The 27,967-nt window shown below is 39.5% G+C and overlaps 2 protein-coding genes across 5 annotated transcripts in view; one reads left to right on the forward strand and one right to left on the reverse strand.

The window, feature by feature from the left end:
- BEST3 (bestrophin 3) overlaps positions 1–17,100 on the reverse strand; it is a 25,412-nt gene extending 8,312 nt beyond the window's left edge. Inside the window, exons 1-7 of one of the 2 annotated variants that reach the window (XM_017733226.1) lie at positions 17,020–17,100; positions 11,420–11,514; positions 10,624–10,857; positions 4,803–4,957; positions 4,035–4,112; positions 3,469–3,621; positions 118–198 (exon numbers count right to left, since the gene is read on the reverse strand). In XM_017733226.1, coding sequence (XP_017588715.1) covers positions 118–198; positions 3,469–3,621; positions 4,035–4,112; positions 4,803–4,957; positions 10,624–10,786 — 630 coding nt within the window. In that variant the 5' untranslated portion in view covers positions 10,787–10,857; positions 11,420–11,514; positions 17,020–17,100. Of the gene's footprint in view, positions 1–117; positions 199–3,468; positions 3,622–4,034; positions 4,113–4,802; positions 4,958–10,623; positions 10,858–11,419; positions 13,165–17,019 lie in introns of those variants that run through there. The other variant, XM_017733225.1, reaches the window with a different exon arrangement.
- The window catches only part of RAB3IP (RAB3A interacting protein), a 50,908-nt gene continuing 33,150 nt past the window's right edge, over positions 10,210–27,967 (forward strand). For all 3 annotated transcript variants that reach the window (XM_017733227.1, XM_017733228.1, XM_017733229.1), the window contains exons 1-2: positions 10,210–10,216; positions 15,264–15,274. The gene's annotated coding sequence lies outside the window, so the exon portion shown is untranslated. The remainder of the gene's footprint in view (positions 10,217–15,263; positions 15,275–27,967) is intronic.

Genomic DNA, 27,967 nt, shown 5'->3' on the forward strand with positions numbered 1-27,967 from the left:
AGAGTATGTTTTGCTGACACTTGTTGCCCTAATTTGTTCCTCTATATATGACATTGTATTAGATGTAATGATAACGTATGGTAGAGTAGAGCTGGAAGTAGAAATAACAACAGCAACCTGTAAATTTCTATCGATGCACCAGTTTGTTTCAAAATCATCATCATCTTCTCCAAACGGATTAATGAGTTGTTCAGCGACCTGGAAAGAAAATGAGACAGTGAAGAGAGGTTGGAATGTCATGTCAGAACTACTGCTGCAGAGAAAGTAGGATTGGATTTTTCCCTCTCTCCCCACCTGTCACTTGCAATCATAGCTTGAGCTCTGTGTGATGGTTCTGCCAGCCTAGCAAAGGAACAGCTTGCTTTCACTATAGATTCATATCTCTGTGCCTCGCTGGTGCTGTCAATCATAATCATCAGCACTGGCCTACTGGGAACTGAAGTATGTCTGGACCAAGGTAATTGTCACATACAATAGTCATTACCTTTCCTTAATGTTGTCTTTGGCTCATTAAAATGAATGGTTTAGCAGCTAGAGGCTGTTATTGCACTATTGTCTGCAATAGTCCACCAGCCCGTGGGGTCAGTATTCCCAAGCCTTGCAGTTGGACTCTGCTGGAGGGAGTAGAGCTCATCTCTCCACCTCAGCCCTCAGCCCCTGCTTCGTTATCGGGGTTAACCCTGATGGCAACCTTCCAAGGCTTTTGAGAAAAAGCAGCCTACAAAAGAACTTTACTCAAGTCAACTCTGTGCATCATGCTAGCCAAATCCAAGAGACAGAATCCGAGTCTGTTCTTTAATTCAGCCTGCTGGTTTGGGTTTCTGTACCTGAAGTGGTTGAAACTGCAGGGCAGAAGTTCATCCTGTGGAGGACACAATCAAACAGTGAGCTGAGACACCTTCATGGTGAGGCACCTTTGTCTGGGAACTAGTCTGTAAAGGGAACCCTCTCTGGCTGCCCGCATCCAGTGGAAAAAACCCAAAGACTGCCCCCCATCCCACAATCACTAAAGTACATTGCAGGGAGTAAGCACATAGCTGCTGTGGGAGGAAAAAAATATTAAATAGAAAAAAGAAGTTTTAGGAAATTCAGACTGCTTCTCTATTTCCTTTCTCCTCCATGCTTTTCTCCTTCTGTTTATATTTTTAGTCCCTGGTTTTGAAGCTGATCACATTCTTGATAACCCTTCCAAACCTTCCTAGTTGTCATCAGGGCCATGCACAGGAGCAGGAGTCAGGTCCTTGGTTTAATGTGCATATGGGTAAAGCGACTGTATGATTAAACACTCCTGTTCATTAACCTCACTGTGGACAGCTATGATCTAAATAACTTACAGCTGTAAGGTGGTTGCTCCCTGGATATTTTTCCTACATGCCTCTAGGTTGTATCTGTGGATAAGCACTTGCTGACTGTCCGAGGCCACCACTTCCCAGGCCAGCACTGACACACAACAAAAGAACGGCTGAGTAGGTTAACACTACAAAAACACCTGTAAGGTGGGAGGAGTGAAAGGAGACATGGGTCACCTCTGCTCACATTCATTGACATGGTATTAAATGTTGGGTACAGCTGCAATAGGAAGGAACCAGAACACAGTCTGTGTTGTGGCTTTCCAGGGAAGACATGAATTAGCTTCATGTAAACCAGCAGATCACCACCCAAAAATCCACCATAAAACCTATCACATCAGCTTAAAAATGTGAACAGGACTGGGACAGAGTAAACAACAATGGTGGCCTTTTTTTGGCTGACCTGGTCCTGGCATGTGAGACATGACTTTATTCTCCAGAAAGGAATATAGTGCTGGACAGCTAAACTCTGTATTTGGACAGTCCATCTGCCCCTGTAATGAAAATGGGGATTTAGAAATGTCTCATGTAATGGGAAACTTTGGCCCTGTATTATAGGAATAACAGACCAGGCTTGAGGCCAAGGAATGAGCTCAGTTTACCCATTATTTCTGAGGAATTGCCAAGTTACTGGAACTCAATATCTCAGGGCCCTTTTTGCTGCCTGGCAGCCAAAGTCCAACACAGTCAGCCGGAAACTGGCTGTAACCTTCAAGACAAAAATTTCCTGACTTGGGGCACTGAAGGTTTGGACAAACCTTCAGTCTGAGGAAACACTGCTGATATTAAATTAGCTTTTTAAAACTTCTTCTCCTCCCTTTCATTTCCTTATGCAGAAGATTTTTCAGTTACAATGGCACCTCATACCTGCCACAGGCAGGAGTTGGCTGAAAGCTCTGAGCCTAACTGGAAGAGATGCTATTAACATCCTTGGGTGCTGAAGAAGGAAAACCCATTTCCTCTCAGGAGCACCAGCAGGGCAGTCAAGAGGAACAGCTTACAGTTTTTAACCATCTAGTATAACCCTGGAAGACACTGCCTAGAGATAAAGCCTCACTTTTCTCCAGGAGAAGTTGCTACCTTCACTGTACCAGCCTCCCTTCCTCTCTCTTCCGCTCCCATTCAGGCTGGTCCCTATGCAGCAAAATCCCTTTCCCCCGATTTCCTAGGACACAGGACTAGAGGGGCTTGTCCTGCAGGTGCTTCACTTTTCCTCACAATCTGCCAGCTCGGTGTGCTGCCTTCTCTACTCTGCCCTTTGGAGCTGGCTGCAGGAAGGTGTCTCTAAAACTGGCCAACTTTGTTCAATTTATATTCTAACAGACAAGATAGCTGTATGTTTTCAGCCATGATTAATAAACACAAAAGGAAATCTTAATGTGCATAGACCCCAGTGTAACAATTTGCTTTTTATTTGAAACTGTTTTCCAGTTAGTTTATTGCAGAGGAGAGAACCACCTTGAGGTATGTGGCTTAATAACTCCACTATCAGATTGATTGTGATATGTTAGCCTAGCAGTCATCAATGGGCTGATGGACAGCATCCAATTCCTCTATAACTCTTCTTTTTAATGAACATTTTTATGCAGCGGAGTTCTAGCCAATATTGTCTGTCACTCTTTCATAGCCCTCTGGAACTGAGGACCGTTAATTACCTGCATCTGATGAGGCTAACAGCAGATACTACTGGCTTTGATCATAAGAGGAAAGTATCATTCAGTCCCTTTCAGCTGATGCCAGGTCTGCAGCCATATTTTCTCATTGCAGGATGGAGTGGGAGAAAGTTTTTTTTTAATCTCTTTTCTGTCACTTTATAGTTCAAGTCCTGAGACCTGATTTTTGTGGGAGTAATACTCCCTTGGGGAGTTGTGGCTGCATTGGTACTACTAAAATGGGTTCTTTCATATTCACGGCCATTTCCTACCATACAGTCTCTCAGGTGGAATTAAAAATGCATTGCATGATATTTCTACATGACTACAGAATACTTCAGGCTGAATTCACCTCTGGTGTAACTTCAGTATTCACTGGTGATTTTCCATGTGTGTCATATATCTTGACACCTTGACCAGACCCCCAGGGAGGGTTCCCCCATCACCTGTCCAGAAAGCTAATTTACCTTGAGCCATCCTGCGTAGAAGAAGAACTGCAGCAGTGTGAAGATTGGAATGTAAATATCTAAGTCATGTCCCTGATACCCTTGGTCAGTATCCAAAAATTGGCGCCCTATCAGGCAGGCAAAGAAAAAAGTATAGACTGCGAGAGTAACAACCTGCAAAGAACAGAACTTCATTGAAATAATGGAATAATACAGTCTTATGCATAAGGCAACACATACCCGAAGGCCTTTGACTGCCTTTTGCCATATAATTTATAAATCTGTAGGAGGTATTGCACATACAGAGGCCACAGGAATAATTATGACCAGGAAGAACACTCAGCAAACATAAAAACATTTCAGTGCTTCCCTCTTCCAAATTATGCAAGATCTTCCGAACATCTCTGCATTAAATATGCCTTCAATAGTTAGCCAGGCCTCCACAATCCTGCATGAGTGAACCCATGCTCAATATCTCAGAGATTCTGGTTAAGACTATGAATGTTTTATACCATGAATGTTTTGTACCAACCCCCCCTTTTATGGAAATTGTGTTTTGAATTTTTTACAGAATAATAGCTCAGTACCTGGGTATAGACCAGTGGAATTCCAACCCAGTCATAACCAAACAAAAGACTACACCAAGACCGGTACTTATTCATCTCCTAAGAGGGGGAAAAAAGCCACAAACAGCAAGAAACCACAACAAAATATAATTGTGTGGGGTACAATTCTGAATTATAAATATTTTGTTACAGTTCATTTTTGCACATATAAAAAGACAGGGAGAAAAGAAAGTATAGTTTATATAAATTGATACTATAACTGTACCCAGCACCCCATTTGAATATTGACTTGGTTTATGGAGTTGGAGTGCTTAGTATACTTTGTATTTCTTCACAATTCATCTTCTGTTTCCATCTTATCCGTAGTCTAGTGATACATGAAAGAGAATATATTATATCATAAAAAGGATGTTTTACCACTTAATGAAATATTCAGGGAGATTATTGTCTCTGAAACTGATAATAAAATCTTCAAAATGCCAAATTATTCTCATTTCTCATATTCTCAGCAATGGAACAAGTATGAATTTACAGTGATGTTACAACAATTTTTTACCCATCAATTTGTTGCTTCTTTCAATACCTTCTTAGTCATATTAAAAAAAAATCCCAGGGAACGCTGCTTTGTGTGTACATTGGTACAGAAAGAAAAGTGGGATAAATCCTGAGTAAGGTCATTTAGATGACACAGGAGACTTGTGCACACTAAATAGAATCAATTATGTAAGTGAAAAGCTACCACATAGCAATTTTGGATTAGTTTTTTGTAGATTTACTTTTGCTACTTACGTTCATCAGTGTCTGCAGATCCACACTGTCTCGAATTCTTCCCTCTTTTCGTGCCTTCGATGCCAAATTTCCAAACCAGACAAATGGGACCCAGTATTTCAGGTGTGGAGACTTAAGGTCATCAAAAAGTTTTCTTTCATATCTTGTCATAAAACCTGTTTACCAAAAAATGGAAACAACCTTCATTTATTCTGTGCCTTCAGTGCTATTGATACTATAAATTTGGAATATGTTTCTATCTGTTGATGTAATGTTTGCATAGAATCCTGCTAAACACAACTTATAATTCTAACTAGTAACCTCCTCTTTTTGTTTTTTTTTTTTTCCAGGACAGGTCTCTCTTGAAACAACTTCTTTTTGCATTAATTACCTATGTTAAATTCCTCTTTACCAATACAGGCAATAATTTGCTATCACTGTGTTCTCATATGTAACTGCTGACATATGGTAGATGCATAGAATACTGAGAATTGTACAAATTACTCTCTAGTTTCCTATTCTACTTTCAGAAAAATAAGGAACTGGATATATCAGTCAAGATACAATCACTTTTCAGCAATGATGGCTTTCAGAAGCATTTCGACATACATTGTAAGGGCAATTACATGACCTGAATCTGATCATTTTCTGTTAAATCTGCAAAGCAGTGAGCAAGCAACAGAGGATACAAGTGCACGCATGAAACAGAGCCCAACAGAGAGTGTGCCTTCTGCCAGTGAAATACTTTCCTGACAGATTGTTTCATGTTTTCGTTTGGGTTATGAAGGCGTGCAAAGAGATGAAGAGGGAATCATGCACAGAAATCCCGCTGCTAAGTGGACACTGGGCCAGGTGACATGCTGTGGGGCTGCAGGCTGAAGCTGCTCTCCGCCTGGCAACTTGTCTTGCTGGGGTGCTGGGAAGGTATTAGGTTTCCTGAAGAGTTCCCCTGCCTCGTGAAGCCCTGCTTCCCCCTGCTGCAAGCAAGTCCAAGGTCACATAACACAGGAGCCAGGGCTGCGTGTGACAAATCCTGCACCAGAGCCAATCACTGCCTGGGACTGGCATGGGAGCAGCTGGCTTTTGAAGCAACACCTCCTCCCCCTTGGGGAAGAAAACTCTGCTCTGCTGTACTCCTTCCACCCAGGCTTTGACAAAAACAACCTCAGAAAATTCACATTTTCCTTTTTCCAAGTCCTGGATTTTTTGATATTGGAGCAATCATCATGTTTGGAGGATCTTAGTTTTTGCTCACGTTTGTGACATCTATCAGGCTGGGTATAAAGCTTCTTTTGTTGTGTTGACATAGCTCTGAAACAGGACAAAGTTAGTAACATGACAGCCTCAAAATAGAGAGCTCAGCCAATCAATTACAAGTTTGAATGCTGAAAATCCAGTAAGGGAATTGACAGTAGACTCCAACTAGTAACTAAGGATATGTCCATTATTGCTAACATTGCTAAAGATACATGAGGCAGCAGACAAATAAATATATAGAAACTCAGTTGTGTTGCATAGAAATGTGAATAAAGTTAAAGGAGATTTGCTAAACACAGTGATCTTAAATATTTTGTTGTTGAGGGAAATGTCATTATTGTACAGTTGGAACAACACTACACAGGAGGTATGAAATACTGTAACTACTGAGAAGGAAGGCAAGGACTGGCCAGAAAATACTGTGGAAGAGGAAATATTCAGCAGCAAGACACAGTACTCATGCAGCATCATAGAATTTGAGAACAGAATAACATAAAGCTTTTAAAAGTTTCCTGGGCATTTTACAGCCATCTCTCATAATCAACTTCACAGAAATAATCAGGCAACCAGACAAATTAACCTGCTAGTCATGACTCCTGACTCCTGAAAGTTAGTCTTTCAGGCTGCCTTTAGTTTTTGTCTGGCCAGCCTGCTCATTACAGGACAGGAAAAGATGTTTCTGTCAGGCTGAAACAACAGATAGAAAAACAAAAAATTGAATCTGGAGTAAACACTGGATGCAAGTCACTTGGAGGCTCTGGAAAGACACAGCCTGAGGGGGTGACAAAGAACAGCAAGGATCAGTTCAACTTTCCACTGAAACGGAGCACTTTTTGTTCAGGAAAGCCCAACAAAGTATGGTGCTTTTAATTATAAAGTTCAAATTGACATTAAAGTCTTTGTGTTAATATTGATTAAATATTCTCTTTGATGAATATTAATAATGCCTAGTATTCTTATTGCAGAAAATACTAATTCTGGATTGCTCTTACTGCTGGCAATACAGACAACATACAGTTGAGAATATCTCGCTGTTATTGCAGTGGTAAAGAAACACCTTATATTCCATCAAATACAGGGGAGGATTTCAAACCTCAGCTATTAAAATTACATGGTTTCTTAATATGGTCATGCTATTTTTATTTAGGAGTATTCAAAGAATTAATCAAGAAACTCTATAAACAAGTACACTGGTTTTGACAAGCACTGGAAGACTGGAGCAGCTCCAGAAAACAGGAAATATTTGTCAAATATTGTGCCAAGATCTTGAAAAGGATGATCTAAGGAATGACAGGGCACTGAATCCTTGTGAAAGGATGAGAAGAGTGACATGGAGTGCAATCAATAAATAATCAAAGGACACTAATGTGAACAGTGTCAGCCAAAGAGATCTTACAGGAAAATTATTGATGAGAACACAAGCCTGGCTGGAAAAAAATCACTCATGCTCTCCCTTAAGTGATTCAAAGAATATTCAGTTCTCCTGTTGAAACTCAGTGGTTTGAGACAAGACTGGTTCATGTTATTCACACTAAATATTTTGGTATAGTGATAAGAGAAGAAGGAAAATGATCAAGTAGATAGACGTTTCATTTTCTGGTTCTGTGTTATGTGGGAAAGGGTTAATTTAGGTGCCTCCTTCCAGTAGAGGATTTGGGACTGCAGACTTCAGCCATCCGTAGGTATTCATGTTGCTGAGCTCACACCTCATGTTTCTCTTCAGCACTTCCCATCAGCTCTTTTGGGCTGCTCTCTGCTCAGCTGCTCACTCTTTACTCTGTTTTTTAAGAGATGTGTTCTTCAGCATCCAACTTCCCTCTTGCACATTGCAGCCAACAGGATTGCTAGGCTCAGAACGGCTGCTGGACATTTGACACTCATGGCATATGTGCCCCAGCACTCAGCATCATAAAGGAGTGAATCTACATGCATCTACTGTCTACAGTTCCATAAAAAGTGTTAAAACATGAAAAAGAGTCAGAAGGAAGGTCCAGCACTCAAGACTACAGTCTTGACTACAGTTGGTGAAGCTCCTGAGTTTCATTCAAGCCTTTATGCAGTCTGCTAACAGGCAACTATTGAGAGAAAAGTTATGTTTCCTTCTAATTAAAAAAATAACTCAAACCTATTACAAAATCCAGTGAATACAAAATAACACTGTGCAAGTTCAGACTGAGAATAAAATGTCACTCTTCAACAGCAAGTTCACTGTTGTGAATGTCTGTTCACCTAGGATGCAGTGTAGCCTCCAGTATATCCATCTGAATTTTAAATCTGGGCTGATTATATTCCTAGAAGGTATTATAGCTCAGTCAGAAATTGCAGCGTGATAGAGGATGCTGCTAGCAACCTTTTGTGCCTTGTGTTACAGATGAGTCAGACTAGATTATCATGGCACTGTTCTTAAATTTAAGATCTTTGAATTTAAGCAGTTCGTTTGCTGAAAAAAGAAGTATGTAGCAATAGTTATGTTGTGGCAGTTCTCAGTTTGACAGAAAAATGCAAGATTGTCACAAGTTGTTTCAATGGTGACTGTCCTGCATCAGATTTGTGCTGTTCATGTTCATATTAAATGCTTCCCTCCCATGCAGTCTGATATGCAATGCCACAGGGAGCTAGGGAGGGAATGATTTCAGAGTATTGTCTAAGTCACTGGATGTTAATAGGAGCAAAATATACCCTCAAACACTCAGTACTGCATCAATAAAAATTCTGCAGCACAATATGCATTAAAAGTTACAAATTATGTACTGAAATACAGAGCTGACTACACTATCAATACTTATATACACAGTTTTTTATAGTAGAAGATTTTTCACTGTTAAAAAAACCAACAATCAAAACTTGCTTTCCAGTCTACAATTTTGGTACAACACTGTGACATTCTGTATCTTTGGAACAGATTGTCTTTAGCAATGGGGAGGCAGAGCTGGATTAGCTGCCTGGAAATGTTGTAATTTTCCAGTGTGCAGAAGAAGCAGATTGCTGGGGAGAGTGACAGAAGCTTCCTTGACCTCTCACAGGCTCAGGTAAACAGTTTTGTTGAACAGCAACAAGGAAGAGAGCTTTAAAATTCAATGAATCCAACAAAAATGGTTTGGTTTTTTCTTTTTTCAGTAAGATCGGTGCATTCTGCCTGCAATTTTTTTTTTAATATCCAAAGCTTCTCACACATATTTGAAATGTGTATATGTATATACACACTGCATATTTTAACTTGCTACAACTTTGCTTACTAATTTCTGCCAAAGGAATAATTGTAAGAAATTCAAGACATTCAGTAGAAAACATGACTTCTATTTGGAACAGATCCCCATTATCTTTGCATTGGTATTCTACTTCTGACACTGACCATGCCAGTCAGAAGGCACAGTGTCACACCTTGCCTTTAAATACTGAGCAGCCAGTCTTTGATAGACAATCAAAGTGTTACATGACTGAACTCTCTTCACCATCATCACACTCACTGTGTTATTGAAAGAAACAGAAAACAAAGACATACTTAATACTTAGTATATTTATCCTTGAAAAACTAAGTTTAAGGTAAGGTGTTCAATTTAAATAAAAAACCCTTAGGGTTGAAGGTTTTTTTGAGTAAATCACAACACTTAAAATGTACAATCTATTTAAAATACAGTCTACTTAAAAAAATTGAGATAAAGCTGTACTTGTGAAGTGCCTTCAGAGATCAGTCTCTGATACACCAGACCAGGTTATAGCCCAGACATTGAGACAGAGCCATATAACAAGTCACCTTTCCTACTGCATCATGCTATATCGCAACTTTGTTATTTTTTGTGCTTTAGAGAATGTTGTACCTGCTCCATACACCTGAGTGTTTGGGGCAGGCCTATTGCCTCCATGATGTCTGAAAGCAGATTCATGTAAGAGTGCCAAACTTGTTTGATTTCTATGGTGTTGTATTGGAATTGAAAAAAGGCCCGGTGGCTCCGGCGGAGGGAGAAAATTGCAGTCCAAAACCAATGTGGCTGATAAGAGCAAACTCCGTTTATTAGCAATCCAGAGGCACTTATATAGCATACCAGCTTGTTAACTCTTAAGTGGCCCAAAACTTACCAAAGCGCATTTCTGGGTCTACATAATTGGACTTACACTGGCAAGCTTCTACAGTTATGTTATGATTAAAAGAATTCAGAGTTCACCTCCCTTCTCTCCCGGTCTTATCTACACAGCTGTACCTTCTCAAGACTCCCTTCTTGTTCCCAGCTTGGTTCTCACAGGGATTTTTCTCATGCAGAGTTTTTCTCACACACAGGCCTTTTGCTTGCAGGCCTATTGCTTGTATAGTTCTTTTATTGATCCCGTAATTCTATCAATGATCCATGCCCCTGATCCCTCAATAATTCTGCAACAGTGTTGCTAGATGAAGACTTTAAGAACATTAGAGATGCACTCTTAAGGTTACGTCATTTAAGTCACTAACTAAAAGATGATTGCTTTGACGTGGGTTAGTATGAGGCACACATGGGGCCACAGGAAAGAAAAATGAGGCTGGCTCCTTCCCTCCCTGAGCCCCTACCTCTGAGGGAAAGGAAAGCAATTGTGGGGAGGCAAACTCCAGTACCTGCTCCTACCACATGGTCCATGGTAGGGAACCTTTTGTACACAGCTGTGCTCACAGAGCGAAAGATCAGCAGAGATGTTAAATTCACATAACGCATGAGAGTCCTCCTTAGCAAGCGCCCATACTCATCTCTGCCCTGGACACAGCTGGAGATGAGGAACATCAGACGATCCGGCCATGGCAAGTTCACAAACTGGTTCCACCAGCGATTCACCACCAAAGTAACGTAGAAACCTGAGAGTTAGAAGGAAAAAACGTCCAGTGCCTATCAGGATTTCAGTTACTTTAATTTTAGTTTGCAGACTATTGTTCACACAGCTAAGCTGCTACATTTCCCAGAATAAATGCAATAAGCAATGCCAAAACCCAGGATACAATAAATACTAATTATTTAATAGACATTGCAGTGTAACAGTACATTCCAGCTGAGTATCTCATACCCACGAACTTCCAAATTTCCTCTTCTGTAGTAAAACTTAGGGTGGATTTAGTTCATCGAAAGATCAGGTACAAGGTATCGGTGTTAGTGGGCACGATCTAGATCTAGATATATGTGTCTAGATCTAAATATAGGGAAATCTATTTCGCTATATAAGAATATATATTAAGAACATGAGCATAAATGTTGATGTGACAAAAGCAACTTGAACTTGAGGAGACCTGTTGGAAGCGGATGATTTATTGTGAACCTCTAACCTCCCACATGCCCCTCAGCTCTGAAACACTTCCATGCACCAACATTCACAAAATGCCTGAACAGAGTTGGAGAATAATTTCACATTTAACTGGTACTTACCAAGCACAAAAGTTACTGGGATTTGTTCAGCATATTTGTCACAGTAAATTGATAATTTTTCAAAGAACCGTTTTTGGCTACCTGTAAGAAAAAATCTGCAGCAAAAATAAAATGTTATCTGTCCTTTCATAATATTCTGGCACTAGCTACTAAGTGCAAACGTATAAATAATCAGATATGTGCACTGGGGAGCAACTTTGGCTAATGTCTTCAAGCAAATTCTTAAAGGTAAAGGCTGAACACTTTAGCATGTATTAAGGAGCCTGGAGGAGACAACAGTATTTTTCCCTAGTCTTTTTAGTTCTCTCAGGACTAATTTGACTGGCACTACTAATTGGATCAATATGCCTGGAGAATCAGTTTGCTGTCCCATACAGACCAAAGAGGTCTAAGTCTTCAAGTAGAGCTTACTCTCCTTTTTCAGAGTGGTACTTAATGGAAATGTTCAGGTCTGCTTGAATTGCAAAAAGTTACCAATATAATTCCTCCGATTTGAAAATGCTACATTGCTGCAACAGTTTTTTTTATTCTTACTCTGAAATTTTTCTTTTGCACAAGATTAAAATACAACTGTATTTATTTTGCAATGAGGAAAATATTCACCAAATGATAGCAAATGGACCATGGCAGCTTCTGCCCGTGGGAAAAGATACCTAGTGAAATACAAGCTTCAATATAATTTTTTTTTCATTTGTGTAGGTATTACAGTTATTCTTTCATTTCTTATAAAAGGAACATATAACAAGTACTTGGTGGGTTTTGCTTACAATTGTGCAATAAGAACTGGAGCACATATAGAAAGCTTTCTGTGGTGTATTTACCATGGTCTTCTATTGCCTGACATTTCAGTAAAACTAGATTAATTTAAATAACCGTGAGATTCTGTTATTTCTTTATATATTAATGCCATAATTTTCTTTCTTTGTTTACAGGTATAGATTACTGAACAAAAAATAGTGATTAATCAGAGACAAACTGAAGCTCATTTCCTCCTTGCTTCCAATAAAAAGCAGAGATCTAATTACAGATCATGGTAAGAATGGAACCATAATTTTGATACTTCTATGTAATGTACTTCATCCATTAAAAGTTTCACTGTACTAATTGATGCATTGCATCTGTCATACAGGTGTTTAATTCACACCTTGGTGGAAAAAGCAATTCTTCTTCTATTGTGTTCCTCCTGCGTGCTGGATGACACACAGATAATAACCACGTCCGGCTTCCAGGCAGTTTTCCTTGGTTCTCTGCAAGCTTAAAAATCAAGTTTGCATGCCTTCCTTGCTTTAAGCAAAACTTTGCTTTTTCTGGCTATATAACTTCACTCTAAAATTATTACCTCTCAAGGTTGTTATATTCCCACCAAGCAACCAAAACAGAGTTCTGCAGGGAGAACAAAAGGTCTATACCTATGACCTAAAGCAGGGAGGCATGCTCATGTCACAATGTCAGAATGACAAAAGCTGTATAACCTAGGCTAGCTTTGAGTTTTTATTTAGTCTAACTTCAGTGGGACGGTTGCTCAATGCTAGGCTAAAAGTGCAATCAGCTGAATATGATAAACAGTATTGACACCTTAGGTACTTCCTCTGGAACCTTAAAGTAAACATGGAAAGGTAAGCACGTTAGAAAATGTTCAAGGAAAAGACAATAAGTAAATAGTAACCTCCCCCCATCATTCATCAGCCTAACACAAGGAGGTCTGAAATTTCAGTATAACATTTAATGAGATGTGTCGCTGTGTAAAGAGTAGCAAAAACAATAAATTCTCTGTACAGCAATTTGTAGATGCTGCCTTTCCACCTTAGGAGTAATCTGTGAAATCCAAAGAAAGTGGCATTTGCTACTTTGCTGGAATAAGTGACTGTCATCGTCTTGGTAGGCTGGGCCTAGAAACGGTAGAAGAGAAGCAGGACACCAACAACATTTTAGACAGCATATCCTAACCTGAATGTACCCTTGTATAGATAGATACATGGATATACATGTAAATTTAAATATATAATTGAATGTGTACACAAATACATGGTGTTTGTATTCATATATATATAGAAAGGGGGGGAAAAAATGAAAATCTTGCAAGCCCTGTTGAGATCGACTGATGCAAGGCTGTATTTGGGCTTTGCATCAATGACCACCCAAACCCAGCAGTTAGCACTGAATGTGGCCACCTTCCTGGGTGGCAGTGGCAGGGACATGTTACACCTCTGAAATCTCTGCTTACTCTCAGTTTGCTCCACTTTAGCGTGAATGAAGAATGGGAAGCAAATTTGTTTAAAATTTTTTTTCAAAACTTTTCAGCTTCTTGGTAAGAGAAGTAAAGCTAAATTCCACAAATGCATGTACATCTCCAGCCAGTATTTTTAGCTGGCTATAGTAATTATAATCATTTCAAAACCAAATGAGATTTGGAGACTGCCTCTTTCATTAACAGTTACGACAGCAGCTGAAATCAGCTGAGGAATGCTGTTATTTCTCTCCTTGGCAGCTAGACTTACTCGTCAAGACTTCAGCATTGCATGGCCATGCAAAACAAGCCATAGGGCTTCTTGGGTAGGTAGGGTGAGACACAGTGTAATTAAAGTACTACTGAAAATACACAGGTAAATTGTGCTGGGTTTGGTACTTGCTTACCCAGCGTAGGGAAATGCTACAGGAAATTCTGTGTGCTTACAACACAAATCCTAACTCCAAATGTGGATGGAAGAAGTTTTATACAGCATGCAAGAAAGAGAGTAATTAAGACAAGCTCAAAATCTCAAGAAAGTTACTGTGTATCACAAATATGATTCTTGTCTATATTTTTGTGATGCCACTGTAGCAAATTTATTGGAGGGAGGGAGGAGAAAAATCTGAACTCCTAGTTAATAGATAACTTGGTAGTATTTTGTGCATCTTGGCTGTGTCTCTGATGCAGAGCATAAAGTAAGCCATTAAAATTCAGCTGTAAAAGTGCCACTTCTTATTGTAGTCACCAAGGAAATCAGCAGGGAAAAGACACCATAAGCCTTGTACTGCTGACATACTGTCTCTTTTCCTCTGCAGAATGACTACTCAATATTTGCCAGCATGGGCCTGAAGATTATTTTAGGTTTGTTTTTTTTTAAAGAAGTATGGGTTTTGGTGTTTAGAATCCAAATGATAGTTTTTCTTTTCCTGAGCCTTGGCACAGACCTTTAAATTTTTTGTTGTCATTGTTGTACTCCAAGAAGTTCAATGCAAGAGCCAACCTGTCAGACTGGCATGGAAATGCAGTCCTGTCTGCTAAAAAGCTTGTGGTCAGGACGCAGTGCTTAAGAAAATGGAGGCAAAGATTCCGTTCTCCAGCAGAGTGGGGCTTTATAAACGATGAAAGAAATCTGTGGGTAGGCTATAGGGGAGGAATGGGGTAAAAAAAATGCTTAAAAATACACTGTGCTTCCTGGAATTGCTGTAGGAGCCTTTAGACTTTGCACATTGATGCTGTGGAGTATGTGTTTAAGCCATATCACCAACAAGTGTGTCTCTATCTCCCCATTAATATCCACTTTGTAATGGAAATCTCCAGTAGGAATGACTGAATGTAGGGACTTAGATCTAGAAAAGATGTCTGATAATGGGAGGGTTTATAGCCTGGCAAGAACCCAGACCCTCAGCACAACACAGGGCCACAAACGAGAGGGTGAAGTTAGACAAATGCAGGATGAAACAAAACATACATTGCTAACTGTGGGGGCAGCCAAATATCAGAACAGGGGACTGGATAGTCACCCTCTTGTTTAGGATCTTTAAGCTGAGGGCAAATTGTAGGACAGAAGATGACCTTCAGGAAAAATTCACATAACTGAGACATACAGGGGCTGAGGGGCTCTGCTGGTCTTCCCTGGTATCTGGGCATCTGTTAAACTTTCTATGAGGTCTCTTGTGTTGTGGGCCATAGATGAAAAAAGATTGCTTGCAGCACCTTCGCAGAATCTGCAGCGCTGCAGGAAGGCAGTGATTAGTGTCAAAACCATGACCCTTGGTTTCTGCATAGGAGGTTCAGGAAGGATTCATTCCTCCCAGGTGTCTGAGACTGCAAAGAGCCAGAAACTAAGTAGCCAGTAGTTAAGCTGGACAAAATGGGTCTACCTTCTCTACAGACCTGAAGCAAATCCTGTCTTGCAAGGCCTAGTGGACGGGCTTTGGCCACAAATGGAGAGCTGTGGTGATAACAGGAATCAGGATTAAGAATATTTCCCCATACATTAGACTGGGAGAAGAGAGTTTTATCCATGAAATGCAATTTGTCTGCTTGATTCTAGCAATTATATTTCACTTAATCACACTCCAGCCATCCCTTAGGACTTAATGCCCTTGACTCTGAACAGAAACTCTTGGAAGATACTGGCTGCCCCTGCTTTTTTCTTTCTGCCTCTGAAATGGGGCAAAGAAAAGTGGGACTGTTACAGCAATTTTAGGTTTTGGTGCCTTCGTTTCTTTGCCTTGCCTTGCCTGTGGTACACTCTGTTTTATCTTCCTGCTAAGCAAATGCTTTCCCTAACATTTACCATTGGGTTCATATAGGGACTTCAGGATAATGTAATTCAATGTCTTAAAATATACATTAGGTCAGATTAGGTGATTATAGAACAATTTAGCCTATACAAAGCTATGAAAGACAGCTATGTGTTTGTCTGGTTAGATTTCTCAAGACAACAAACACAAATTTATATCTGCATTTGTGGTTTTTTTCTCTGAGAACAACTACAACCATTTAGGTATGGCCTCCCTTTGCAACGACAAGTTTTGGTGTAAAGCCTTGCACTGACTCTGGCTGTTGCACGGTGGGTCCCAAGCCCTTGGCTCACGGGGAGCACGTTGGCAGAGAGTCCTTCCTACATTACTTATGGCTACAGGAAATTAAAAAGCTAAAATTGAGACAGACAGGAAGAGCAAAGCATAATGATGCCCCCCAGCACATTCCTTCCTGAGCACTCTTTTGGCCAGGGCAGAAGAAGGACAGAGTACATTAGATCAGATACTACAGGCACCGGTGTCATGAAAAACGTTCCTATTAATCACATTGCCCTTAAATTCATCAGCAGATATAGGGCTAGGCTTTTTGCTGGTATGGATTTGTGAGTTTTGAGGACATAAGTTATGCCCATTTGATGCCTGTAGAGACCTTGACTCATATCTACGATGCTGCTTTTTTTTTACTCAGTGTTTATTTCCTTTCTGAAACTTTCTCAAGCACAGACTGAAATCTGAGTTATATATTACTCCACTTTTGCTAAGATCATCAAAAGACTTAAGGCATAAACAGCTAAAATATAAGTGTGTCCTCTCCATTAATATCGAACCCAACTGTAAATGGGATTTTTGCCTGGCTGAGAATTTCAGGATGCATTAGGATTCAGAGAGAAACCACAGTAAAAAATAACAGCTATCAGTGTTTCCTAACTGACCACGAAAGGCACATTACAGAATGTATAAATAAATAGTACCTCAAGGCAGACCTACCCCTTATCATTGTTTACCTTATTTTTTAGTTTATGGCATAGAAGAGAAAGTGAGTGAGAGAGATTTGAGTTAAGCCAGCTATAAAAATATATTAAGCTTATGTTGTATTCACTGACCTGCTATTTTGATTCAGCAATCCAAGCCCGAAGGCAAATCCTGGACCCTTCCTCTTTCTCAGACGTCCTAAACCAAGTCCCCTTCAGATCCGCAATAATCACCTTGCTCTTCCCTTAACCTGAAGCAAGGGGTTGCTGCTGCTGAGCCCTAAGAGGAGTGGACTGACAAGAACAGGGGTTAAAATGTCTTTCCACTTCTGGAAGTCTGTTTTTGCCAAGTACTCTGTCCTGTCAGTTACACAGGGAACAAACGCAAGCAGCAGCAGCAGCAGCAGCTGCTGATCTTGCTCTTTTCTAGTCTATAATTATAACGCCACTTGCCATCGGAAGGACCTCTTTCATTTGAATGAAGAATCTTGCAATGGTTTTGGCTGGCACATACAGTTTTTTGCATTTTATTTCCTCCAAAATGGGATGGACAAGAAGAGAGCATTTTGTTCTGCAACTTCTCTTGAAAAGTGTTATGTCTCTAGCACGGTCCTGTGAAGACACACCAGTGAATAGCACTGAATAAATACATCTAAATAGGAAGACCAGAGACAACCCCACCAAACCTGAATATGTGCTCCATCTGCACCTTGATCCCACCCTGGAGCACAGATGTTGCTGCATTTCTGCTTTGCTAATTTGATTTGGGAAATCAGGTCTCTGGGGTATGCTGTAGAAATCACTCATGCCTCAAAACAGGCAGAGCTGCTGCTACCAAAAGTCTCAGTGGACCTATTCACAATTGTATATTTCAGCATGTGAAAACCCTTTGCAACTGGAGTTTTTACATAGGACTTCTTTCCCTCTTCCCCTTTGTAAAATGAGATGCACTCTGTCGTTTATGACACAGGGCATTAAGAGTGAGCTGTAAAAGGTGATAGACTGTGAAAGCCCAGGAGATATCACATAATGTTGTCATAAACTTCAACAGAGAATGAAATAATGTGACTGTGAAATAAATTCAAAAAAATGCAGGGTAAGAGAATAAGCAAGATTTATAGATTTAATTCATTTTATGATGAAAGGTTTTCCCCCCTGCCTTAGTCCCATTAAACTATTTGAGGCCACTTATTCAATTAAAACTCTCTCAGAAAGAATGGAAGTTTCTGCCATTGTCTGCCTTTCTTCTTGTTGTTAATGGCCGAAGGAAGACACTTTGATGTCAAAGCAGGCGAGATATTAGACTTTGGCATGTGTGTGTCAGGCAGTGGCCTGTGGCAAAAGATGACAAATCATTTTAGCATTCAGTGACTTGGCATGAAGAAACATACTGCCTGATCCTATTACGGAGACTGCCCTGTGAAGGGAAAATTCTTAACAACAGGGATATTTTAAGGTCATTGGTAAAATAATTACTTAGAGCTAAAACATTTTTCTTTGCTGAGAATAATCATTTACTGGTCTCACTGAGCAGTAAATAATAGCACCTCTGTGTGTCAGTGGGTATCAGGTGGTTTTCCTGGTGGCTCTTCAGTTTTCCTGCAGATTGGAGCGGCTGAGATTGTTCTACTGGCTCTGAGCTGTTTTGCAGAAGACATGAGATTTAGAGCTCCTATGTTTTCAGAAGCAGAAATAAATACAGGTTTCCAGCTGTGTAGCTCCATTGTGACTGGTTCTGTAGGAAGTACTCCTTTTTTTACTACTAAGGTGTCCCTAATTCCTTGTCAGATATTTCCAAAGATAGGCAATGTTTTTACCTCTCTTCCTCTGTTTCCTTCTAGGGAAATGTGGTTTCATCTACAAAAACAGTTTTCAGAAGTTCCTTTCTATATGCAGTTCTACTAATGATCACCAATAATGGTGTATTTTGCATTCATTTTCTCTTGATGTACTTTGAACACACATGAGAGACAAAACCAGAGCATGATGTAACAAGACAGGTTTCTGCTAGTGTCATCCATGGGTGTTTAACAAGACAGCTCAGTGCAACAGATAGTAGAAATCCATCAAATAAAAGTTATTTAATATATTTATGCTTCCAGCTTCTCTTTCCTCTGGATTTTTGGGCCCATTTATACTGGGAGATTTCTGGAAGAGACATTATTACATATTGTGTGCTATTGAAGCTTCAAACAAGCACTTCAGTATCTGTAACAACAACACATAATGCCAATATCCAAAGAAATGCCATAAAATACGTTAAAATGTGGTCTGAACAACATGAAAGAACTTTCTTATTGGAAGGAAGTGAATAATTTAAGTGTTGGGAAGAGAGCAGTATTGAAGAACCTGCTGTCAGATTTTCTCAGATGAGAATAAATTGAGTTTTGTTATACTTTCCTACTTACTGTCACTTGCTGCTGGAATTCCTGTCTCAAATAAATCAGTAAATTAACATAAAATGTCCTCTGCCCATAGAATGAATGTGTAGAGACTTGCTGTGCTATCTAGCAGTCTCTTTCATGAGAGAAATTGCAATAATTAAAAGTTAATCTAGTGGGAGAGATACCACTGTACTTAGCATCACTCAATGTGGGTTATGGAAATATACTTTAAAGGAGGCTCTTTTATCTCCTGAAGTCACATGGTAGAATACTTGAGAGGATTACAAATGAATTTGTCTGCAGGATAAAGCCTGCTGTCCTGACAGATTAATTCTCTGAGTACTGTAAAACTGCAATCAGAAACACTATGCTTTGCAACTTCCTTGTAATGAAATAAACATCATTTGTTATGCAGTAGTGCTGAGTTTGCTATTAGAACTATTATTACTGTGACTCTTATCAGCCTCAACAATCCTTTTTATTGGCAAAAGGCACAGACACACAATGTCACCATGGGGCTTATCAGACAGATGATCAGATCAACAGTGCATCCAGGAATAAGGTGTCCAGGAACTAGATTCAAAAGCCAGTGCCTAGATTGACTGGGAGAGCTTTCTCATGACTTATGTCTCCAAAGTGCTCCTTATCATGCTCATCTGAAACAGTCTGGGTAGGTTATTCAATATATGCTATCTAGCTTAAGTGAAAGCTAAATGCTTAAAAGGCAATCACAGGAGTGGTGCGTGATTTTGCTCTATGGACTGGCTTTTCTGAAGTCAGTATCATTCTGCTTTGCAATATGACCAGAGTTTCAAAACTTCTTGCACATTATCAAATGTTAGATATTAGATCATTTCCTTACTTACCTAAAAATGCAGCTGATTGCACAACCATTTGCATTATAATTCTCTTTTTTTACATGCAGATGCTGCAAAACTGTAATTTCTTACCTTTTTAAAGAATAAGTCATACTAACAAAATTTTGTATTGTTCTTGACATTGAAGAATATTGATAGTCTGTGCTTCATAATATATACTAATGTCTCCTGCACTTCTTAGGGAGTTAAATTAGAGAAAGACAAATATTTTCTCCCATTTAAATGTTTATTTTACACCAAAAAATATTCATCTGTATTAGAGTTAATAATGCATCTTTGCTTGCACAACAGGCATGTTTGTGCTCTCAGTCAAGATTTTTGAGGTATCACTGGAAGCCTCATAAATTCATGCTCTTTATAGCTTAATGTCCTAGGTTTTCAGTGAGGGATGTTACATCTCAGAATAGCAAATGATGACCCCTGTGCCCTGTATGGAAATATAATAACAACAACAACAACAATAAAAATAGTGTGTAAAAATGGACAGTACACATAACACTACAACTGAGCCATTCTGTTTCTCCCACTTTACAATTTATAAGGACAGCTTTGCTTATTTGGAGAAATTCTTCATTTGATTATATTTTGGTTTGTGTCTATGAAAATCCACCTACAAGAATGATGATCCAGATTAGTGCACTACTTTAGATAATAACACCATGCAGTGATGAGTGATACAAAACTGTGGAGCAATTCACCATATATAACACTGCTAGAGGCATGATTAAACCATGCTGCAACTGGTGGGAGAAAGTACACCCTTCATTATCTCTATTCAAATTAAGGGGGACCTCAACCCAAAATTTAGACTCATGGTACCAGCAAATGCAAACAGGACTGTAAGGATGGAGGATTTTCTTGAGTTGTCTCTTGGGCAGAGAGGTTTGTTGGAGTCTCTACTTGTATGAGAGACAAAGGGAAAGATAAGACAGAAGAGATTCCAAGAAAAAGATAGCAACTAAGAACAGAAGAGCATTTCCAGGGAAATATGTCTAGAAAAGGTGAGTTCTTTTGAGTTAGTTATTGTCTGGAAAGAATTTGGAATAGTTGTTGTTGCTGTATTTGTGAGAATAGGATTATTGGTATTTGTGCTAAAAAAGGATTACATTGAATTGGCTAACCACCATTAATTTCCTTTTTTTAAAGGGAACAACTCACATGAGTTTTTTCTTATTTAACTAGTTTTAACTCAAAGAACCCTAATAATACATTCTGGTATTCAAAGTAGCAGTAATACACACGCGAAAAGGATAAAACTGAGGACTTTACTCCATCAGCCAGGTGGTCCTACCAGTCCTGTATTAAAGCTAACTCTGGCTTTATTCTCTTGCATACTTCAATGCTATACATTTCCCTTAGAACTTCATTTGTCCACTTTTCAGATATTGCTTAAGAGGAGAAAAAACAAAAGGAGTGTGAAAAGAGCAAGTAGCATGCAGGAAAAAGAGCACTGAGTTTGGTGAACCGACAGAGATAAACAACAAACCTTTTCTATGAATAACGAGCCTGGTAATTTCCACCTGAATTTCAACAAACCCTCTCATTCTCTGCTCTCTGCAACTTTTCACTTAGAAAAAAATGCCTGAACAGCATGTAAAGTCTCATTGTTCCCCCAGACATGAGGTTCAATCTGTTAGCCAAGAGCAGATGAAACAAACCTTCTGCTTGCTGTGCTGCTGCTGAGCCAGTGCGTGGCCCAGAACATGCCCAGGCATTGAATGATGCTAGCTGGGGAATTTATCCTTCACTCTCCTCTGGGTAAATCCATGCTTTGACTATTTTAATGAGGTGACAGAAAATGTTTCCTACCACGGTGAGTGTGAGAGAACATTTCCAATCAAGGTAACAGAGATGTATATGATACTGGAGACTAGACTCCTGGGAGGCCTAGCACTTTTAAGGTCACTTTGGGAAGCATAACAGTAATCCCTCTCTTTTGTGCAACTGAAACTGCTCTGGTTTCAATACTACTTAAGCATTTTTTACCATCTATGCAACTGAGTAAAGAATTCAGATTACTTTTCAGAAATGCCTCTCTGCTGCGCTGAACTTGCCATCATGAGTGTGCTGATCTGGAGAAGACAGAAGAAGACAAGAAGAAAAGGCCACTCTAAACTGGGAGGCATTCCTATGCCCAGTGGAGTGATGCCTGTAGCAACTAGGTAACGCTAAACAGAAGGTGAACAAAACGGTATTTCTATCACACAGGGAAATGCCTGGTACCTGTAAAAACTTCTCCATAAGATCAGCTTAACCTTATAGGGCAGAACTCAGCAATAACTGGTAGGCTTGACTGAAGTCTGATTTTGAATCTCTGCATCACTGAGCAAAAATAAAGAAAAAATAGCCCATTAAAGCCATACATTCCATTTTCATAGCAACTTCAGTCTGAAAGAATGAAGACCTTTGAAAAATTATTTATTTAAACTTCATCATTTTTGTACATGTTATGGGGAAGGAGGAAGAAGTTTCATGGATTTCATTTAGAGATGGAAAAATTAGGGTACAGGGAAGGTACCCAGGTCCAAAGCAGGCTTGTGAATAAAACCCAGGATTCCTGAATTCTCACGTGATGCCTTTCACTGGTTTTATTTTTGGTATTTGGTGGAGCTGTTTTTGGAGTCTCATCAAGTAAAAGAATTCTTGAGTTTCAACAACAGATTTGTCAGGGCTACAAAGTTTGTTTGGATTTTTGGAGAGTTAACTTTCATGTGAAAATGTATTTTGTATTTTTATTTTCTGTTTTCTGAGTTCAGGTTTGGTATCTCTGCTGTTTTCCAGCTAGGGATGAACATGTTGTACTATTTTTAATCGCACTCTGGATCCATTCCTGGCTTGCTTCTAAAGATAAACGAAGCCACATGTCAGTCCTTACATAAGTTGGTAAGGCCGTTTCAGTTTTTATGTTTCTTCCACTTGGTATTGTTACATTTATAAGTACCTCCAAAACAATCTAGAGGCATTATTTATTTCATATTCAACAGTAGAATCGGTCTAGTTGGGCAGCTTGTTTGCAGAATCAATCTTACGGTCAAAGCAAACAATTGTAATCTATCACGCTTGAAGGGAAAATTTCTTTTTAATGCTTGTCATTTTAATAGTTAACAAAGAATTCATATTCTTCATTAATTTGTATCTTCCCTGGTTAGGCTGTGTTCTGTGTATTTATGAAATAGTGTTGTTTTCATTTTTTTTAAATCAGTAAAGAGTGTACCATTTTTTTAATATTGTGCCAGTAAGTTCTACAGGTTGTGTATAGATATATGCTGTGCATAAAAGGAATTTATTTGCCAAGTTTATATTTTTTAGTATTCAAGCCTTGACTTTCAATTAATGAATACAGGACTTCAATGAGCATTCTCTTTTTTGGAAATAATTTAAAGCTCGTTTCTGACATTGATTTAGTGCATGGACAACAGAGGTAATAACATTGATAACAGAGGTGAAGACTATGAAACAGTTTGAGGTTTTGATGCTGCAATGTATTTGTTTCGTGATTTGAGCATATCTTTTGAAGACAAATAGGAAAGAATTAATATATGCAATACAGACAGAGCGTGGTAAGGCTTTTGAAATTCCCTCCTGTGACATCTCATAAGAAAGGGAGGGGCATGCTGTCCAGCATAAGCTATTGTAAAAACAATACAAGATGGGTATGAAAACCCCACTCAAACCATGGTTTTAGAAGGTAAATTTTTCAACAAGAGCATCTCAGGTCAGAGGATCATTCTGGATCTGATGACATACAGTACTTTAATTAATGACTTGGCTGATGGAATAGACAATGCTCTTACCAAATCTGCAAGATATCAAGGGTCTTAAACATTTTTTTTTCAGAACAAGATTAGAATTCAGTAAGAATAAATGGACACAGAAGAAAATTCACAAGTGAGGTTGTACACAAGCTGAAGAAGGACTGGTGAAGCAGCATTCTGCTCCCATAAGAGAAAAAGCAAAGGATCTTTGGTGGGATGTATAAGCAGATGTGTGATATTTTAAAGTCAGTGCTGGTCAGACCTCATCTGGAGTGATGTGCCTGGAACTGAGCACTGTTCTGATAAAGACTCACAAGAAGAAACCCAGAGAGAACAATAAAAACAATTGGGGATCTAAAAAACATCACCTATGAGGAAAGTTTAAAATAATTGTTTATTCTTTGACAAAATTGAGTGTATAGATGATGCTATCAAATGCCCTGAAGATTGCTGCTTCCGGTATCCACTAAGATAAGCTCATTACCTCTTCTACACTGCAGCAAGGGAGATGAGGTTAGACTTTGGAAGACATTTGTAACTCCAAGGTTAGTTCAGCGCTGGAATGCGCTGTTTAGGGCGGCTGTTCTGTCTTTCACAGTTGGAAGTTTTGAGAAAGAGCTTCAGGAGCAGTTAATATCAATCCTGCTTATCTTCTGTTATTCTGGGCCTTTTTTTAGTGTGTAGATTTGAAAAATAACACAGACCTCACCGGTTTTAACATTCTATTAGTTGAAGAAGGAGGGCAGCATAGAGATTGGTTTTAGGGCTCCAATAAGCTGGAAGCTTATTTATGCCAATTTACTGATTGGATTTGCTTTCCTGAACATTTGCTTAGCTGAACATTGAAGAAATATGCCTGCATGGGGAAATACAGTTCCCAATATTGCTAGCACTGGTTCAACTGAGCTAGTAGAAGGGAGAGGAAACTTCTAAAATAGATAAAATTTATAGTCTCTCTAACTTTTTTTGTATATAGCGGATCATTATTTGGTTTTTTTCACTGTACTCTGGGGTTTCAACGCATGTGTGACTACTATTAATAGATTCATCCCTTGGTTTTCTTGAGTTTATTGTTTTATAATATCTTCACAAAAAGGCAGGTAATAATTACAGTTTATTCAATATAAAAAAAATTATTAAAATAAACAAGTAAGAAGTACCACAGGCAAGTAGAAAATGAGATTTCAAAGTTTATTTGCTTTATTTATCCATGAAATTGTTGGGACATCCTCCCCTACCAAACACTTGAACATCTTCTTCAAAGAAAACAACCATCTCATTCTTTTATTCCTCCCAACCTGTAGGGGGGAAAATTACATTAGCTGGTATTCATGCTTCCGTGTAGAAATGAGAAACTTTAACTAAATTCAGATCAAAGAAAAATTATGCACTTGATTTTTTTAAAGTCCAGCAGCCATTCTCGCCTTCAACAGAGAGGCCTGCCATGGCCTGGTACTACCTTCTGTGAAACAGCCTTGTCTCTTCTGTTTTCTCCTCCCTGAAACAGGTTTCTTAGGTTGAGTGAACTATTAGGAAAGCAACCAACCACATTTGAAGATACAATCTCTCAGACAGATGGTTCAAATGTGACAGAAGACATTGACAGACAGAGCTGCAGCTCAGGGGGGCTCTGTGCAGTGCAGGTACTGTTTGCAAGGATTTTTATCACACCTTGCATCAGTATGACTGGAGAGAAGCTATGCAAGTGAGACTCAGTTTTTAGTATACAGATTGCTCCAGCCAGGTCTGTGCCAAGGTACTATTCAGTGTTCTATCTAGCTGGAGAACGGGAATTTCTGATCTGGGCCATTTAACCACACTAGGGAGCTCAGAGCAAACAGACAAACTGTACTTTGTCTTGTGTGAGTCTGTGTTGGACGATCCTTCCTCGCATGAGCCTCAGACCTACATTACAGGTGTAGGTCTGCACATAGGTCATACATGTATGTCTCCAGTACTGCCTCTTGCTCTTCCTGACAAGACTCCCTGAATGGATCCTGGACTTGATTTGACATCTCACCTTGAGTGATGGTCACTGGTATATGACAAAGCTGGTTGCTATTGCCACCAGGCCCTGCTCTTGACTGTGCCCTCATTGGTGACCTTGGCTCTCAGTTCATGATGCCTGGAGGAGTAGCTCTGCCCTTACACTGATGTGCAGCTCAGGAAGGAGCAAAGGCCTTTTAAAGGAGCAAATATATTTTTCTTCTCCCCCTGCCCCTCGCAAAATGTTCCTTTCTCTTATTTATTACTCTAGATTCAATTCAATTTATTGATTCAATTTATTTTAGCTTTTAATTTTAACCATGTAAATGATGCTTTCTGTGGTTTGTTGCTGCCTGACTCTTTAAAGTATTACACACAGCAAAATACAGGAGTACTTTGACAAAATAAATCTGTTGGTGATTAATTTTAGCACAGTCAAATGTCTTTGGAACTGTATTGCTTTTATTTCTTGAAATGCAGGATGTCTAATCTGGTTAAGACAGCAGATTGTCATGCCAAGCACAGTCATTGTACAGGATTAAGAACTATAGGATTACAGATCCTAATTATAGACTCTTGTTGGTTTACTATGTCTTAATAGGTTGTTTTCAACTTCTGATTCCACTTGTCATGTCTCTTTTGCAACCCTGTTTTTAATAAACTTTCTGATGCATCTTCTAATTTGTCAAACCTGTATTCTGATAGCACCATCTGGATTCTATTTCATGTCAATATTAGCAAATTAAATAATTTAAAGTTTGAGCTCCTTGAACTGAACATCTCTGCTCTTTTGGGTTTTTTACAACCAATTTCAAGTTATACTGCTGTTTGAATATTCCATTTTTTGCACTTTGGTTTCCTGGTTTTCAGATTGCTTCCAGAAAAGCTATTGATGATGATGTTCTGTAGCCATTTTTTCTGCCTAAACCCCATTGTAGTCAGCGTAGATTTACATACTGGAAAGTAATTTAGAAGATATTAGTATTTATAGGTACTGTATTTACTTTATGACGAACGGCATTGATACATTTGCCTTCTGACATCGTCTTTGTCGTATTATTTTGCTCTCAATTAACTTCTCGCTTGGTGGATGCCATGGGGAATGTGCCACAAAGAACATTATTTGTCTGTGGCTACGTCCTGCAGGACTGGCCAAACAGGATTCTTTCACATTCAGTGGAAAGCTGTCAGGATAATTAAAGTTTCAATTATTGACTGGAATGCGGCCTAGATTCCTTAACTGATGAATGGGACAAGGTCTTGTTTACCTTAGTTTTTTGCTCATGTTTCTCACCGTGCAGCACACGGCTCAGTTCAGCTGCAGTAACAGCAAGGAAAGTACATGGTCCAGCCAATACTGCTGTCATTTGAAGCATATTCTTTGGCACTGTAATCAGACCAGCGGTGAAATGGAGTCTTATTTATGGCAGCTTTATAACACTTTGCCTATTGCCTTTAAAGACATAGGACTCACAGAACAGTACAGACCAGGACTTCAAGTGCATTAAGTACCGTGCTTGTGTCAGGGTGGCAGTGGGGATGCCTTAGGGCAAGCCCAGATGAGACATAGTAGTAATCACTCTTTATCAAACTACTGGGGCTGGAAAAACACCTCTTCTTAGCAAGTGAGTCCTTTTATAGCTCTATACATGGCCTCGTTTTAGAAATCTAGTGTGTAGAGTTCAGTCTTTGATTATGATATACATTAGGGAGGTTCACAATTTGGAGCAGTGCATGCCCCATGAATGAAAATTGCTGGATAATCATCTGGCATATCTTTCATTTTCTCATTTTCAATTGTGCAATCCGGTGCCTTTGTTACTGCATATCGTTAAACACAGAATTATTAACTTCCTTGTGTTTTTCACGGCAACAAAACACTCAGTTTAACAGCCCTGTCCTCGCCTGCCCTTGACCAGAAGCAATGTTTCCCTGCTTTAACCCTCCGCGACGAGCGCAGGCCCCCGCGGGCCCGGGCCGTTCCCTCCGTCCCGCCCACTCCCCTCACGGAGGTCACCCCCGGCCCCTAGGGGGCGCCAGCGGGGCCGTGCACACCTGCCCCCCCCGCCCCACCGCC

This window comes from Corvus brachyrhynchos, unplaced genomic scaffold (assembly GCF_000691975.1).
Source record: "Corvus brachyrhynchos isolate BGI_N302 unplaced genomic scaffold, ASM69197v1 scaffold32, whole genome shotgun sequence".
Lineage (NCBI taxonomy): Eukaryota > Metazoa > Chordata > Aves > Passeriformes > Corvidae > Corvus > Corvus brachyrhynchos.